Source organism: Haliotis asinina, chromosome 2 (genome assembly GCF_037392515.1).
Source record: "Haliotis asinina isolate JCU_RB_2024 chromosome 2, JCU_Hal_asi_v2, whole genome shotgun sequence".
In the NCBI taxonomy this organism is placed as follows: Eukaryota; Metazoa; Mollusca; class Gastropoda; order Lepetellida; family Haliotidae; genus Haliotis; species Haliotis asinina.
In genome coordinates, this window is record NC_090281.1 from 95,385,295 (window position 1) to 95,399,224 (window position 13,930).

Sequence of the window (13,930 nt, forward strand, 5' to 3'; positions counted from 1 at the left end):
TGCTCCTCTTGCCTGCGAGGATCTCTGGAGTGGTCTTCATGCTGTGAGTGCATTCTCCCAGGTCTGCGCACATGCTCCGAATCTGACAGCAATGATGAATGATGTCGAGGTCTTTAATGTCCAGGGAATGCTTGCATGGATTCCTTATGGCTGTATCTCGATCAATATGCGCAGACAACAGCTGAGTTGGCAAAGGGGGCTTCCTCCAGACTGCGATGAGCAGATGATGAAAACTTTCTCGCATGCAAGCGTTCATCAAACACATCATCTTCATCCGAGTGTGCCTTTTCCTTGCAGATCCTGCTTGCAAAGCTACTGTCATCACTGATGAGTGAAGTTTCCTTTCTTCTACGAAGCGGCGTGATGCATCCAATGTGTTGAGGTTGCCCAATTGATGTGCCAAATGTCTGCGTTGAAGGCAGGCTCTCCTCTGAATGAATTGTTGATTCTGTGACAGTTGCTGAAAGTCCAGTAGTAGTTGAATGCTGAGATGTCTTGCTGACAATCAGTACCCAAGGAAGTAGTAGAGCAGGCTCAATGTTGCTGTCGCTCTCATTGAAAGGGACAATGTCACCATTGAAGGACTTTGATGAAGTGCTGGACCATGGTTTCAATGAAGATCTAGATGCTTCATCCAGGGCAAAGTAGACAACTTCAACTGCTGAGGATGTGAAGTTCAAACACGGTCTCTTCTGTGACTTGGATGCAGCCTTCATGATCTCACAGACCTGCCCCAAGGGTACGTCAGACGATTCACCAGAAATATGTACATCAACAGCTGTTAACACACAGTTACTAGATGAATTATGTACTGATTTACCAGACATGACTTGAGAGTGCCTTCGTAATTTGGTCTTTGCACATCTCTGAACAGCAAACAAATATAGATTAAATTCAGTATCAGACAAATTCTTACAGAGTTGACAGCGAACACTGGATGAAAAATCAACTCTGCAAGCACCACATAATGAATGTGGATCATCTGCAGACAGCCGGTAGGTACAATTTCATCAAAATCCGAATTACACATGGTGGATTTCACATGAAAGATATGCATATTTTATCAACTATTTCACATCATAATGATAAATAATAAACACCAAAAGCCATATACAGCTAAATTTTGACTAAAAAGCACCTTGCAGGGCAATGGAGGCGAGAGTGACAAGCATGGCAGGTGCTATGACCAATAGTGGCACCATGAGCAAACTGAGGCTGCTAGTGGGTGAGTGTGATTGTATGTCCGCTTCAAGAAGGGAACTTCAAATAAGCATAGGAGGAGATAAGCATACAGAAGCATGAGTCAGGATAAGGAAAGATTAGAAATTTTATACAATAATCAAACTGATTTTTTCACACTCCAAATAAATGCCATGCTCATCACTATAACAGTCAAATGAATGGTGTCCATTCATCCTTCCTGGCCATGAAACTGATAATTACCTACACTATATGAAAGAAAATATTCCTGATGGGATATTCTGTGAATGTAAACAACATGAAGAAAAGCCAGAAGGTATTGAGTCTGGGACAGCATGTGACCAATTATGATGTGGTGATGTACAATGACCCTTAGATATGTAGTTTTTTCTTTAACATCCAAGAGTCAAATTCACCAGGGAGGCAGAAACCAACAACCAGATCCCTTTCCCGGACATCCTTGTATCCCGCACCCATTCTAACCAGCTTCAGACAACAGTATACTGGAAACCCATCCAGTCCAACCACCCTCCACGAGTGAAGTCAGGTATTTCTCCATGCTTACAAGAAGAGCTAAGAACATATGTTCTATAAGGCTGCATGAGGAAATGAACCATTACCCATCCCGGTTAGTGAACAGGACAAATGCAGCAACTTTATTGTCACCTGCTACCAAGCCTCCTCATACTGAATCGGCTGCAGTAAAGAAATAAACCTTCTTAAGCAACAAGCAGGAACAGACACCATCTTTACTACTATCGGACCAGAATTCAGCCATTTCAGATCATATAGTGGGCCATCCCGATCACCAAATCAACTGGACTACACCATCCTCTCAAAGAACAAATCAGACTTTACCAAAAGAAAAATAACTGAAGCTATCAACATTAAAACAATACCGACCCCTGATTAACAAAAACCAAGGTAACCCCATGCCCACGGCTTACGATGAGCTCACCAAACAACTCTAGCCTCCTGTAATAACAATCCACTCTGTGTACCTCACTGGCTTACTTAGTTATCATCACATTGTTAACTTGTATTCATACTAGACTCTGTGTACCACTGGCTTCTATGTTTATCCTTGTATCCATTGTCATGACCATTTTTGTTATCATCACTTGTTAATTAGTTTTCCGTTGAATATATATCCCCTGTTCTCTCCCTGCATCATTTGCACTTGAAAAACATACAAGAAACTGTATCGAAATGTCGTGTTCTTGTATTAAAGAAGTTGTTATCCATTACACTTATTCTATTGGTCTTTTCTGCCTGTAAAGCAGTCAACAAGACTATTACTTAAATAGAGATGAGTATTTAGCATAAAATTATTTGGATTTTCAAAGTCAAACCTTCACTCACCAGTTCATTTATTTCTTTCACTTTCAATGGAATTTGAATAATGCCCCAAAAGTTGCAGAAACTGAAAGAAAAGACAGATGGTGACAGTAGAATGTTTCAGCATGAATGTGTCTGGTTGTTTAAACAGTAAATTGTAAGCAGGTGTATACAACAAGATGTTCATGGTGTTTCTGGTCATCAAAGCTCTGCATGTGTATTAACAATGTGCATGTACTGAGGGTTGTGCTGCATGTTTCAGACAGAGAGATGTGATCCTGTATGGAATGAAGGGCAAAAGATAAAGATTATGGTAGGCCCTTTTAACTTTTATTAAGAAATTACAGATATTTTCAGTTGGTTTAAAAATATATTCAACTGAACTGAACAAATTTTGAACTGAACAGACATGTTGAATTGAACTGAAGATGATATCTCGAGATAATTACTGATATCTCCAAGTATGACTGGTAGAGTATGTAAGACTATAGACTAAATGCAATGAATGATCTCAGACATAAAAAAATAATGGGAAGTCTGTCTTCCACATGTACTAGTGAGTTGTGTTTGGGCGTTTGACTCAAACATGGCGCTGGGTGTGTTTTAGCACTCTCATTTTTCACTGCTTTTGGCACTGTTTCATTTCACTCAAACTCAATGAATATTGAATCAGTTACATCGATGCAAGTTCTAACATGTCATTCAAAGTGCCCATTACGCACACAAAACATTGCATTTACCTAAGAGTGGAAATAACCTCACCACATTCCAGTATATATGTGGCTATCAAATTTTAGGGTGTTCCCATACTTTTTGTTTGCAGTATGTACAAAGATAACAGCTGAAGATGTTGTTAGCCATCAAAAGGCAAGTTTGTCCAGTGAAACTATGAACAGAGAGACTTGTGTTCTGGAAAAACCACACGAACATCCCTGGTGATTTGCCAAATCTGCAGTAATTCTTGACATATTTGTGAGGATCACCTGCCATTTGTTATCCATTTCTTATGTGTTGTTAGTTTAGTTAATTTATTTAATATAATTTATAAAAGGACTGTTTTGTTCATTCAAATTGTACCAAAATACATACCATCTCACGTACCAAACGAAAACAGACTAAACCATAGGCCTTATATCACAAAACATACCATACTATGGCGAGAGTGTACTGTTTCACTCCTATCACGAATATGATATTGATATCTCCTTGACATTTTGAGATGTAAATAATTCTATTTTAGACATGTGAAATTAATAACAGATATCTTCAATTATTTACAGATACCTTTAAAGCATTATAGATATTTTCAAATATAATATCTTTAAAACAACTGAAGATATCTGTAATTTCTTAACAAAATGTAAAACCTGCTTGCCATAGAAAATCATTGCCGTTATCTGTTGAAAATGTGCACAATCAAAACAATGACTAAAATAGTACCATAGCTGATATAAGGGAAAGTTGATATGATAAACATTACATCGGAACACAACCCCCAAAATATAAATGTTCAAACATATGAGATTTGTAATTTCTTTTAGGCCATTTGCGAAGTCTAAGCAGAAAATGTAACATTGGTAATCTAAATGAAAATCTAACTTCTATTAAGATGCCAAACAATAATTGATTGCATAGTTAGTATTAGAATACAAACTGATATTAGTTTTTCAGAATGTCATTCTGGTGGTAAAAAAATGTGACTATTTTGTTCCTAAATCAATTAACAAATACATTTAAGGCATTTGGCTGTATTTTCATTATGTTTGCAATGATGAACTCTGCTCCCTCATAGAGGACCATGAAAACATCCTGTGAGTTCCTCCTACCTTGGTGCCGGACTTGACTGATAGTTGGGGTTCTGGAGACTGATGACAACCTCCAGGAAGTCTTTGGGTGCATACACTGGACGAATCTGACTCAGATCTATACAGTGTCAAAAGAAACAGTAAACACGACATATCTACCAACCATATTTAGACAAATTTGTTTAGCATTATACAATTTAGTCTTGACATTCAGAAGTAATCCTACACTGCAATTTAACCCCCTAATCAATGCAGTGAAGTAAATGTAAGCATGAAACCCATGTAACACTTTTTCATCAACATGCATGTTTTGTCGGTAAATACAAGTCATCTTTCCGAAGCCTTAACGTCAGTCATAACTACTGCAACAGGGGAAGGGATTACACTACTTTTGGAATATATACTGGCATTTTCTGTCGACAAGGGTCGCCGTTCATGAAGCACTCTTTGCTAAGATTAACCTGAACTCCCATTCTTTAACACTACACAAAGGTTAGCTTAGTGACTTACAATCACCTTTGTGTTTGGACTTGTGACAGAAGGCCCAATCTACACTAAGACACTCACAGAAAAGTAACAATAGTTTGGGTCCAAGCTGTCAAAATGTCAGGGGTTGAAAATGCCTTGGAGATACTGCAACATTTTCATCAAACAGAACTGTGCAATATTCAACAACAATTGGTGCAAATAGTGAAATGTCATTAGCACACATTTAAATCATAACACATGCTATATTTATATCAGATATCATCGAGAGAATTACTGCTAAATAAACGAAGAATGGAACTGAAAGAACAAATTTTGGAACAAAATGAAGGCATCCATTTGAAGTGAATGGGGCGTGAGGTAGAGCATGACAGTGTGGAGTTCATGCTAAACCTGGATTTGGATCCATGCATCCATGAGCAAACCCTCCCAATGCTGTTTTTAAGCATTGTATAGATGGATATGTTCATGCATCAGGATGTGATTTTCTTCAGTTAGTTTAGCAATAGGTGCACAATACAATCAACTCCACCCAATTGTTTCACAGCAATTTACAGTGAACACAACCACCATTACAAGAGTTACATAACAAGTCTTGGTGCAGCAATGACTGCCGTCCCTAGTTTTATCACAAGTAACAGTATTGGTCACTATGATCACAATGGTCAAGTGGTCACTGTACACATGAGATTAACTAAGCAACTAAACCCATGGATTATCTGACCTGGGTTGATCCTACCTTATGTGGATCAGATGCTCTGATGTGATACCTCTCAGCATAAGAGTGAGTGAGCTAATATCTAGCATTACATGGTCAATATCTCAGACATATCATGATGATGTCTCCATAAGGTCTGAGTGAGTGAGTGAGTATATTTTAGTTTCATTCTATTTCTTGCAATATTCCAGCAATATCATGACTGGGGACACCAGAGATGGACTTCACACATTGTAACCATTTGGGGAAAGTAAACCCGAGTCTCAGGCAAGACAACACTTTCACCACTAAGCTATGCCGCCACCCCATGAGATCTAAGAAAATAACTGAGATTGTCACTTCACCTAATGCCTGGGTGAACACTGACCATCCAATCTAAATACATGATAGCACATTCTTGTGCTGATCAACTGGGTTCAGATCTAAAATGAAATCCACTGCAAATAGTTTCCCATTTCTGTTTGGAAAGTCTTATCGAAGTGAAAGGAAAACTGTTTAACACAAATATAACCAAATCAGAGCACCCATTCAGTTGCTGATACTATGCAGCTCTGAAACAGCACAATGTATAAAATATCTGCAACAACGGAATTACGATACATTTTGTACTATAAATCTTTGTAGCAAAACGATACATTTTGTACTATAAATCTTCGTAGCAAAACCAGTTTCCTATTTGTCAAACAGCGAAATCCAAAGTGTTCTTAAAAAGGCTTCACTCTTTTGTATCAGTCCTGTGTTACAAATATGCATTTTCACTTATTGAAAATATCCTCTGACAGTTGTAATAGTGTTTTCATAAAAATACTGTCCAACTAAAACCTTGTTTTTCATGTTCTAAATTCTCTCACCACCCAGAGTTACCTCCCCTACCATGCATGCCAGAAGCACCCCTGCCTCAATCATCAATCCTCATTCTCATCAGAATAGCAGGTACCCCAAAGAAGAATTATTACTGAAAAGATCTTCAAGTTTTCCACATGAGGTCTTCCATGAGGCACACATATAAATTAATACTAAGACCAAGCTTGCTGGAGGAGGAAATTTGTCAGCAAACAGTACAAAACAAACTCAAAACAAAGAGCGTCAAGCTGCTTGAAGAGACGTATGAAGGGCGGTGCTCCATAGGGGATTTGTAGGAATTTCCATCTCAAGATCTGTCAGTGATCATATAGTGTTCATAACTCACAAAATAATTGGGAACACTTGCCTTTCCCATTGGTTTGTTTGGTAGAAACTTTTAGGGTAATGCAGACATCCAACAGGTAAACACTCAAAGGACTGTGAAAGGCAAGCTATGGGTAGGAAGTTTGATAGGCTGGATTTTCCCATGATATCCGGGTGGTGAATACTGACACTGTCAGTGCCAGAATAGGTATACATCACATGAATGTTCCTAGCCCTATTGCTGCAAGCTACTGCCAACAAAGAGTGTCAACAACTGAAGTAAGAGAGCCGATAGACTTGAAAAGGCAGGACCAAACAGCCAATCAAGAAAAATCAGCCAATTCCCAAGGTGAACCAATGTGAGTATGGGCAAGTCGAACGCTGTCTGTACCAGAAAAGAAATGCAGCCCTATAGGCTGTTGCCAGAGAATAGTGCCACTGAATGATTTCCCCCCAAATGGTCAAGGTCACTACACCCTTTTCCAAATGGAACTGAAGAAATACCACTACTATACCTGAACTGCGCAGAAAAGGAATATGAAGTCACTCTGTGTGTATACAAGCAGACACAGTGGGACCACCTATCCTCACACTGAACAATCTGTCATATCAGGGGCCTTAAGGCCATGATTGTGTCTGCAACTGCTGCAGGACTTCTGTTCAGCTATTGAAGATACATTCTGTTTGAGTCAGAGTTGTGATTACTATCTGTCCACCCTAAGAGGAGGAACTAATCACTCTAGGACAACAAGTACCTTCTCAAGGTCTGAAAGAACCCAATGACTTGCCAAAGCTTTCTGTATGTGAGAGAAAAATAAGACCCTCACCTCAAAAGCTGTTTATCTCACCGCAAAGGCACATCAGATACTCTTGATGGATGGGTATCAGGTAGGATTTAACAAGACAGGAGTGTCAGAAGGAGTGACAGCAATACAGACTTGAGACAGGGGTGTTTCTGACTAATTGCACATGCATGGTAGGGAATTTACCTCTGGCAGGTAGGGGGCTGGGGCAGTAAACAAACTATCCATAGTGTAGCTACACAGCCCTAAGTCTGTACTAGATTCACTATCAGATGCACCATACGCTTCATCAACTGAGCTCTAGTTACTGTGTCTATCTGTACATGCTGTAGCTACACACTCCTAGGTCTATACTTGACTCACTACCAAATGCACCATACGCATCATCAACTCAGCTCTAGTTGACTATGTCTATCTTTGGCAATCCATACACCTGCTTCACTTCAACCTGTGGCACACAGTCACAGCAACCAGCATGCTGAGATCCAAGATGTCTACTCACAGTAATTACCTGGACCATCAGTGCCAAGTTCGGTCCAGCGAGATGACATCTCACGCTGCTCTCGCTCTGGGCGCTAATCAAAAATACACATCAGCAATTCTAATTACAACTCCTCAAGTGAAACCTTAATATTTTTCTAATTTGGGGTTACAATATATACTGAACGGCAAAACAAACACAAGATTCGATTAAATGAAATCTCATAAAAGTAAGCATTCATGTTTATGTCTTCTATTCAAAAATTTGAGAAAAAAGAAAAAAAGAGTTGCGCTCCTTTTATTGTTCAGTATACTTTAACAATATGACAGAAATTGAAAAAATAAATAGCTTCAAAAGGTGTTTTCTTAGATATCAGTTTGAGACTGCATACAAGAAGCGGTGTGGCTTGAGCAGAAATACCAACCCAGTGCAATTACAGTATTTTGTAGAAGGGTGTTGGGATTTAGTGTACATTAGTGTTTACAAGTGGGATGCCCAAATTTGTGAAGCAGGATACAATTTTGCAAAGGGCAGTTGTCTTTAAATATACTAATAATGGCACAAAGCACAATTTACATTTGCCCCATATCAATCACTTAATTGCTTTCTTGTTATTAAAACATGTCACCAGTGATTTAGTTGTCTTTTTATGCATCACTGTTAGCATTACTCAAATATGGGGGTACACATCTATGAACATTGTGAATGACTATTCATTCAAGAAATTTATGCACACATCATCATCATCATCATTGTTGTCGTCATCATGATCGTCATCATAAACAGCAGTCACACTTACCCTTCTAGCAAGAGGAATATTCAGCTCTGTGCACATACTGTTCAGACTCTTTAGAATCTTCTTCTCCCATCCTTGCTGTTATGAAAATAACAGTCACATGTTAACACCTCTCCTGTCACATCTTACTGCATCCTACACTAGGACTAAACCTGAAAATCTTGAGTCTGGCTTCAGTGTATTACATGGTTACAATAACCAAGTAACATGCCACAAATCCTATTGGGCTTGATGTGTCAATGATGTGTGCCTGCTGATAAAATACTTGAAGCTAGAGATTGCAACACAAAAAATCTAGATGGATGGTTGGTTTGTTGTTGAATGAGGCACTCAGCAATATTCCAGCTGCCTACAAATAGTAGAATCTGGACTAGACAATCCAATGATTAACAGCACCAGCATCGAACTAAGCAATTGGGATACAATGACATGTGTCAAAGAAGTCAGCAAGCCTGACCACCTAGTCCTGTTAATCCGCTTTCACAACAACCATGTTTTGCTGAAGACAAATTCTAACCATTATCTTCACAGGTACACAAGACCTGATACAATAACAGAACCTGATACAAATATCTCTAAGTACTTTGAGTTGTGATAACTACCTGTGCCTTCCTGAGGTGAGCCAGGGGTTCCTTGGTCTGTTCTGGGGGTGTGTGTGGCTGGGAGGCCTTGGGGTGGGTCTGTATGTACTTACACACAGCATTGCGCAGTCGTCTGTCCCAGCCTGGGAGCAACAAAAAACACAGAATGATTCATTTCTTTCCAACTTTAATTAAACTGGCGAAAACTGTTTTCAGGACTGTAGGATGAGACAAAGTTCTGAGACTATCTTTTCCAAAAAAAGTATAGCTAACTGACTAATAACTGTGCAGAGTTGTTTCCCATGGGTTTAGCCAGCCACCTACGAGGTTACATAACTCTAAATCAGTATCAGAAACTCCATGAGCAAGCAGCAAATGTAAACATGTGAAGAGAAAAAGACACGTGACAGCTGTGATTGTAGGAAATAGTAAGATTTTTATGTTTTCTTAAAAACACATTTTTTATGTGTACAGCAACTATTATTACCATCATTATGAGTATTTAGTGCTGTTATATTTATCACCATGACTTATGTTTAAATGTGTCCACGGATATTTTCAAGTAAATCACATTTGGTGTGGAACATTACTATAGAAGTAACATTTGGTATTGAGTAACCCTGACCGTGTGTACGAATCCTAGATTATGTTACTCTCTGGTCATGTTTCTTGGTTAGTCAGCAGATGAACATACATTTGTCTGCCCTCCTACCTGCTCTTGTTATAATATGATTCCATCAGGAATCACACACATTCTGATAAACATGGAAGATGACAATATATGGATGAACAACTTGGTGATGATAATCATCACTTGTTTGATAACGGTGTTAGAACCTACACTGAAACATCGCTCTCATAGCAGTAAAGAAGTTGTTCATCCATAAATTGTCGTCCTTCCTTACTACTCCAACTTGTAAATGCCTCTCAAAGAAGTTTCTGAAAAACATGTCTATGGTTCAGCAGAACATGTACAATAAATGCTAATGAAGAGCAACAGATTTCTCTAAACAAAGATGTTTCCATAGTGATATCACATGGTCTTACTTCAAATACACTTACGACATACGGACATAGGAGATTTCAAATGCTGACAGTTCTGATGTGTAGGACTGAAACGATTCAGTTTGAAATTGAATCTGACACCTAAGTTTTGATTTTCGATAACCATTATCATATATTTCGATTTGATATTTAAATACCAATTTAGATTATTTACATGCAGCCAGGATGTATTTAATTTAGATTCCAACATGAGCAGTTTTGAGCGCTGGAATAAGGTGAAAGATGATTGGTTGACGCAGGGCTAAAAATGCATTGAGAATTGTTGACACCAGACACTGCCAAGTTGATAAAGGACTTCACACTACAAAGGCCAACTCAGGGAGTTAAATGCAATCTGAGATTTTCATTTGTATGGAGAATCAAATTGAATATGATAGAATCGTGGGTACCAATATCAAAAATCGAATGAAGATCTGGGTGAACCATTGCAGCCCTACTGACAAGCATTGATTGACTTAAGTTACAAGAGTGTGTTTACTGTAATTATATCGATATATAATGATATTATCATTGTTTAGTGACAGTTGTCCTTGGGTCACAATGTTTAGAGTTTTGTGTGTGAAAATTGTGGGTCACTTTTTATATGATATATGGTCAATGGCAATAGTAATATTAGCAGCAGGCCTTCTTGATAGCACCCCAGTTGCCTGCCCTTGGCAATCTATTGTTTACTTTCTGTTTGAGAAAGTTTTAAGTGAATGGTGTTGTGGCCGCGCTGTGCTCAAAGGTTCTGGACAGTTTGTCAGTGTATATAAGGTCCGGTTGTTGAGTTAAGACACACACATGCAGACTTACACTCGGAAATACTGAAGCCATGTGTGTGCCTCTGGCTATCATCGACTGTCACCAATATCATCTGAATCCTCTGACCTAGAAGATTGACACGCTGTGTTGATCTCACAGTATGATGCCAAGATTCTGATGAGTTAATATTCGATATTTGTGACCCATTACCTTGGAAGTGTGACTCGTGCAATGTACTAGAAATCTGTATTGTGATTCATTGTAACTTGTCCAGTATATTATGGAATATGTTAGACTTGTCTGTGTTATGTTTTGCTGGTTAAAGGGGGATTTCTTGTACCTTTTATCACAGTTTTACATGAGTCTGCTTTCTCAGATTTGTATCACTACTCACTACTTTCTGGCATAATAACTGACTGATACAGTATCATTACCAGAGAACTGCAATGTCCTAAATACTCTAGCTGAGGACAACCTTTCAGTACCTGACTGTATAAGTCCAGTTTGCACACCCTTTTTCAAGTCTGAGATACGGAGACTTGCCTTGGCTGCTTCTATCTGTGAAAAGAATAAATATATTGCTAAACCTATATGTGAAAACACCTAGTTGAGGGTACAGCAACATGCAGTGAACATGGACAAAGTACTGTGACTATGTGTCCCAGTCCACTCAGTTGTGAATGATTACCTTGGTAGGAAGAGAAAGCCACATGAACTCAGTGCACCTTGTGGCAGCAAGAGTGGTATAATCCCCAGGGGGTTGAGATTGATAAAACGATGTACTGTTGAGACTGACATCCAGTAATCAAGAAGAAATAAAGCATCTTTGAGTAGCTGAGCTGTATACAAGCACTATACAAATGTTACATTGAGCATATGTATTCAAGAGAAATCAAAATGAATAATTTTCTTAACCTGCATTAACAGGTCATGGAAACTCAAAAAAGCATTTCTGTTTCATCTCACAACAAGCATAATCAGATATGTTACAGTTATTGTTGACACAAGTAAGACTGCCAACCTGTGCTGCATTGTGCAGATCTGTGTAGAGTTTGGAGGTCCTCAAGTGCTGCAGTAGATCCAGCATGTATTGCTCTTGATATTGTTCAACCATGATGGCACTGCTGCTTCATGGTCATGTCATCTTACAGTGGGCACTGATACACTGGCTGTAACAAAAACAAGTCATAGCATAAAAACAAAGCTAGGCCTTCCTGCTTACCTGTTTGCTTTCAAATCTTTGAAGCGCATTTAGAAGTGGAATGCAAACGAAAAGCAAGATTTATGGAAGCTTGCTCCTTCATTCACCTGATGAAACATTGTGTTGTTCACAATAAAGAATCCATAAATCCATAAATCTTGCTTTTCTGTTTGTTTTCATTACAAGGTCCCCAATAACCTTCCAAGTAACATCATCAAGATTATCTCCCTTTCATGGAACTATTTCAGAATTCTTGTTTTAGATTTTCATTGGAGATAGAACTAGAGGTTCTCTGTTATATGGTCTCTGATGAAATTAATGAAAATGAAATTAATGTTTCAGGCAATTTGTTCTAATTCAAAATGCCAAAAGACATGTTTTGCTGGAAAACGAAATTCCGTTCTCCATTCAAGCACACAATGTGACACATATCAATATACCGTGCCGAAACGTGTTATGTGCGCGAATATTGATTACGCGAGGTTACTCAAATTGTTGTCAACGAAAAATACACATCGATACAGACACCGAAATTGATCACCCTAATGAATCAATATCTTGAATATGTACATATGCCCGATAGACGGACTGCCAAGACGTGTGAGAAAATTAATGCATATATGAATACTCCTATGATCAAAGGTAGCGGTCATTAAGCATTCGTATTCAAATTCACATATCTGCACTTCAGAAAACGAAGATGTCGTAATTTCAAAATATCAAGAAATCATACCAATGTATTGAATCAAAATGACAAAAAGATGCGTAGCGATGAGCTTGTGTACAATCTCCTTGGCAATGGCGAACTTCCGGTAGGTGCGAGGGAGCATTAGTTTTCCTTTCTTCAAATTTTCAATCCACCAGAGAACAGTTATACAAATAATGTTATTATCAATCAGTTCTAATAACATTGATTTTAATGTAATGGTTTCATTCAAAGAGGAAGGGCTAGACATTGTGAATAGTCATAATATTTTCATAAGTAAATCATAATAATATACAATGGCAGCTCCCCTTTGAATGGCTCCGTTTCAGCGTAAAATACAAAGAGTCCTGAAACAGCTAGACGAACAGACCATTTTTTTCCAGTTGCATAGTATGACCTATTATATTCCTAATGTACAGTTTTGGCTAAAAACCTCTCATCGTTTATCTTGAGTACAACATTCTAGAGAAATAGATTGTGCACAAAGATCATCGTAGCATGTTCTTTAATAAACTATATAGATCTATGTTTGTCGTAAGACGTGACAACATGCATATATATAGATCTAATACAAGACACGATTATGGATGACAACTTCTTTAATTCTTTTAAACACGACGTTTCAAGGCGTGAAACGTCGTGTTTAAAAGAATTAAAGAAGTTGTCATCCATAATAGTGTCTTGTATTACCTCATCAACTTCTAAATGCCTTTGAAGAATTTATATAGATCTATGTTTGTCGTAAGAGGTGACAACATGCATTCGAGTGTTATGCATCTTAAAATTTGATTTCGTTAATAATATATGTATTGTCATTACCCAACAATGTGATAAAGAAT

At 38.2% G+C, this 13,930-nt stretch overlaps 1 protein-coding gene across 2 annotated transcripts in view; it reads right to left on the minus strand.

The window, feature by feature from the left end:
* LOC137274637 (TBC1 domain family member 19-like) overlaps positions 1-13,205 on the minus strand; it is a 29,806-nt gene extending 16,601 nt beyond the window's left edge. Inside the window, exons 1-8 of one of the 2 annotated variants that reach the window (XM_067807943.1) lie at positions 13,119-13,205; positions 12,206-12,353; positions 11,670-11,742; positions 9,397-9,518; positions 8,798-8,872; positions 8,029-8,092; positions 4,365-4,461; positions 2,563-2,623 (exon numbers count right to left, since the gene is read on the minus strand). In XM_067807943.1, coding sequence (XP_067664044.1) covers positions 2,563-2,623; positions 4,365-4,461; positions 8,029-8,092; positions 8,798-8,872; positions 9,397-9,518; positions 11,670-11,742; positions 12,206-12,298 — 585 coding nt within the window. In that variant the 5' untranslated portion in view covers positions 12,299-12,353; positions 13,119-13,205. Of the gene's footprint in view, positions 1-2,562; positions 2,624-4,364; positions 4,462-8,019; positions 8,093-8,797; positions 8,873-9,396; positions 9,519-11,669; positions 11,743-12,205; positions 12,354-13,118 lie in introns of both variants that reach the window. The other variant, XM_067807942.1, reaches the window with a different exon arrangement.
* Positions 13,206-13,930: the final 725 nt, after the last annotated feature.